We start from the raw sequence: 2,871 nt of genomic DNA, 5'->3' as shown, positions 1-2,871 counted from the left end.
AAGAAATCCGACTGAATCCTAGCGCTGGAGCTCCATCGTCATGCAAATTCAGAACCATCTCCTCCACGCCTTAGGGAGGGGGGCTGCGGCTTCTCCCCCCCAACCCGGGAGAGGGGCAGGGGCCTCGGCTGAAGATGGCAGAGGACGGGGCGGGAGGGGGGCTTTGCGGTGGGTCGGTCCCAGAGCGAAAACCCCCACTCCTGGATTTCCGTACCCACCTTGGGTGACTCGACACGCCACTCTCCTTAGCCAGTCCGCCTCCACGTTAGAAAAAAAAAAAGCACGATTCTGTTTTTATTTACAATCTGCAGGGTGGGGTGCAGGGGTTGGGGGGGGGTGTCTTGGGGAAGTCAAAGAGAGGGGGGGTGTATTTGGGGAGGCGGGGGGGTCCTCCCACCGGCTCCCTCCCCTCCACGCCCCTCACCTTTAGGAGCCGGCCTCAAGGCCGGGCACTGTCACTCGGGGAGCTTGGGGGGACCCAGGACCCCCGGCTGGTCGCCCCCCACCCCTTGAAAGTACCCTCTACATGGAGTCCTCCTCCCCCAGCCGGAGCAGGGTCCCCCCGGGGGGGTCCCCGCCCTCGTCCCACCCTCTGGGGTCGCCCCCCTCGGCCGGGATGAGGCCGGGCTCCTCCGGGCTCTGCCGGCCGGTCGTCGGCGCAGAAGGACCGGGCACCTCGGCCTCCTCTTCTCCGGGGCCCTGCAAGCTGGGGACCCCCGGGGGCTCCGGGGGGCCGACGGTCGCCGGGGATGCGGGATCCTCCGGACTCTCCGGGAGCTCGGGGGACTCCGGGGAGTCGGCGGTCTCTTTGGGCGCGAGGGTCTCTGGCGGCTCCGGTGTCCCTGAGTGTCCAGCGATCTCTGGGGCTTCGGTGACCTCCGGGAGAGTGAGGGTCTCTGCTAGTTCCGGGGTCCCTGGGGGTCCAGCCATCTCTGGGGCTTCGGTGACCTCCGGGAGAGGGAGGGTCTCTGCTGGTTCCGGGGTCTCTGTGGGCCCATCCATCTCTGGGCCTTCGGTGACCTCCGGGAGACGGAGGGTCTCCGGTGGTTCTGGTGTCCCTGAGGGTCCAGCCCTCTCTGGGGCTTCGGTGACCTCCGGGAGAGTGAGGGTCTCTGGGGATCCTGGGGGCTCTGCGGGCCCAGCAATCCCTGGAGCTTCGGTCGCCTCCAGGAGACTGGGGGTCTCTGATAGTTCCAGGGTCCCTGAGGGTCCGGCCATCTCTGGGGCTTCGGCGACCTCCGGGAGAGTGAGGGTCTCCGGTGGTTCCGGGGTCTCTGTGGGCCCAGCCATCTCTGGGGCTTCGGTGACCGGCGGGAGACTGGGGGTCTTCGATGGTTCCAGGGTTCCTGAGGGTCCAGCCATCTCCGGGGCTTCGGCGACCTCCGGGAGGCCGAGGGTCTCCGGTGGTTCCGGGGTCTCTGTGGGCCCAGCCATCTCTGGGGCTTCGGCGACCTCCGGGAGGCCGAGGGTCTCCGGTGGTTCCGGGGTCTCTGTGGGTTCCGCGACCTCTGGGGCTTCGGCGACCTCCGGCAGCCCGAGGGTCTCTGACGGTTCCAGGGTCCCCGAGGGTCCAGCCATCTCCGGGGCTTCGGCGACCTCCGGGAGGCCGAGGGTCTCCGGTGGTTCCGGGGTCTCTGTGGGTTCCGCGACCTCTGGGGCTTCGGTGACCTCCGGGAGAGCGAGGGCCTCCGGTAGATCCGGGGTCCCGTCGGGCCCGGCCGTCTCCGGGGCTTCGGCGACCTCCGGGAGACGGAGGGTGTCCGGCGGTTCGGGTGTCCCCGGGGGTCCGGCCGTCTCCGGGGCTTCGGCGACCTCCGGGAGACGGAGGGTCTCCGGCGGTTCCGGCCTCCCGCTGGGCCCCGCCGTCTCCGGGGCCCCGGCGGCCTCCGGGAGGCCGAAGGCGTCGAGGGATCGGAAGCTCTCCGAGGGCGGCGCCGTCCGCGGAGGCCCGGCGGCCTCCGGGGACCGGCGCGCCGGGCCCCGGGGGCTCCGCGGGGACCCGGGAGGGGCGGGGAGGCCGTCGGCATCGAGCGGGCCGGGCCCGGAGGCGTCGGGGAGCGGCGCGGCGGCGCCGGGGGCCGGGGCCCGTCGAGGGCGGCGCGCCGGGCGTCCCGGGACCGGCCGCGGGGCTCCGGCGGCGCGGGCGGGCGTCGGCGGGCCGGGGCCCGGCGGTCGGCGTCCGCGTCCGGGGCGCGGGCGGGCCCTGGCGCGCGCCGAGGTCATGAGGCGGCACATGGTGACGATGGCGCGCTGGTTGGCGCAGACGTCGTCGGACAGGCCCTGGATGGTGGAGGCCTGCTCGTCCAGCGCCGCGCATGGCCCGCACGTCCTCGAACAGGGCCTGCAGCTGCGCCCTTAGCCGCTCCATCAGCTCCTTCATGCCGCCGTTGTACTCCGTGCCGCCCGCGATCACGTCCCCGACGCCCACCGCCACCGACACGTCCCGCGGGGCCGCCGGCCCGTCGCCGTCCTTGGTCATGGCGTCCCGCGCCAAGGCCTCCTCCATGGGCCGCGACGACGCCGCCTCAGCCGCGGGGCGGGGGGGGGCGGGGGCGGGGGCGGGGCCGGGGGGGGGCGGGGCCGAGCCCTCCGCCAATGGGAGGGGCCGCCGCGCCCGGGGGGCGGGGCCGGGGGGGGCGCGGAGGCCGGGGCCCCCTCGCGCGGCCCCGCGCGGGACAGGTCCTCCCCCCACCCCCCCCAACGCCAGGCGCCGGCTCGCGCCCCAGGGCCGCCAGCCGCGAGCCCCGCACCCGGCCCGACGCTCCGCTGTTGCCAAGGCGACGCACGGCACGCCGATGACGTCGGTCTCCGTGGCAACCGGGACCCGGCGGAGGGGCGGGGCTGCCGGGGGCGGGCGGAGGGAGGGAGGGA

The 2,871-nt window shown here is 74.2% G+C and overlaps 1 protein-coding gene across 1 annotated transcript; it reads right to left on the bottom strand.

The window, feature by feature from the left end:
- Positions 1 to 522: 522 nt before the first annotated feature.
- CCDC184 (coiled-coil domain containing 184) lies at positions 523 to 2,536 on the bottom strand. Its single transcript, XM_029072918.1, is given in 3 exon segments — positions 523 to 1,987; positions 2,123 to 2,308; positions 2,310 to 2,536. Coding segments are annotated over 3 exon segments (1,848 nt in total). The 5' UTR covers positions 2,507 to 2,536.
- Between the last annotated feature and the right edge of the window lie 335 nt (positions 2,537 to 2,871).

This window comes from Ornithorhynchus anatinus, chromosome 10 (assembly GCF_004115215.2).
Source record: "Ornithorhynchus anatinus isolate Pmale09 chromosome 10, mOrnAna1.pri.v4, whole genome shotgun sequence".
NCBI classification, from domain to species: Eukaryota; Metazoa; Chordata; class Mammalia; order Monotremata; family Ornithorhynchidae; genus Ornithorhynchus; species Ornithorhynchus anatinus.
This window is presented reverse-complemented; position numbering and strand designations above follow the sequence as displayed.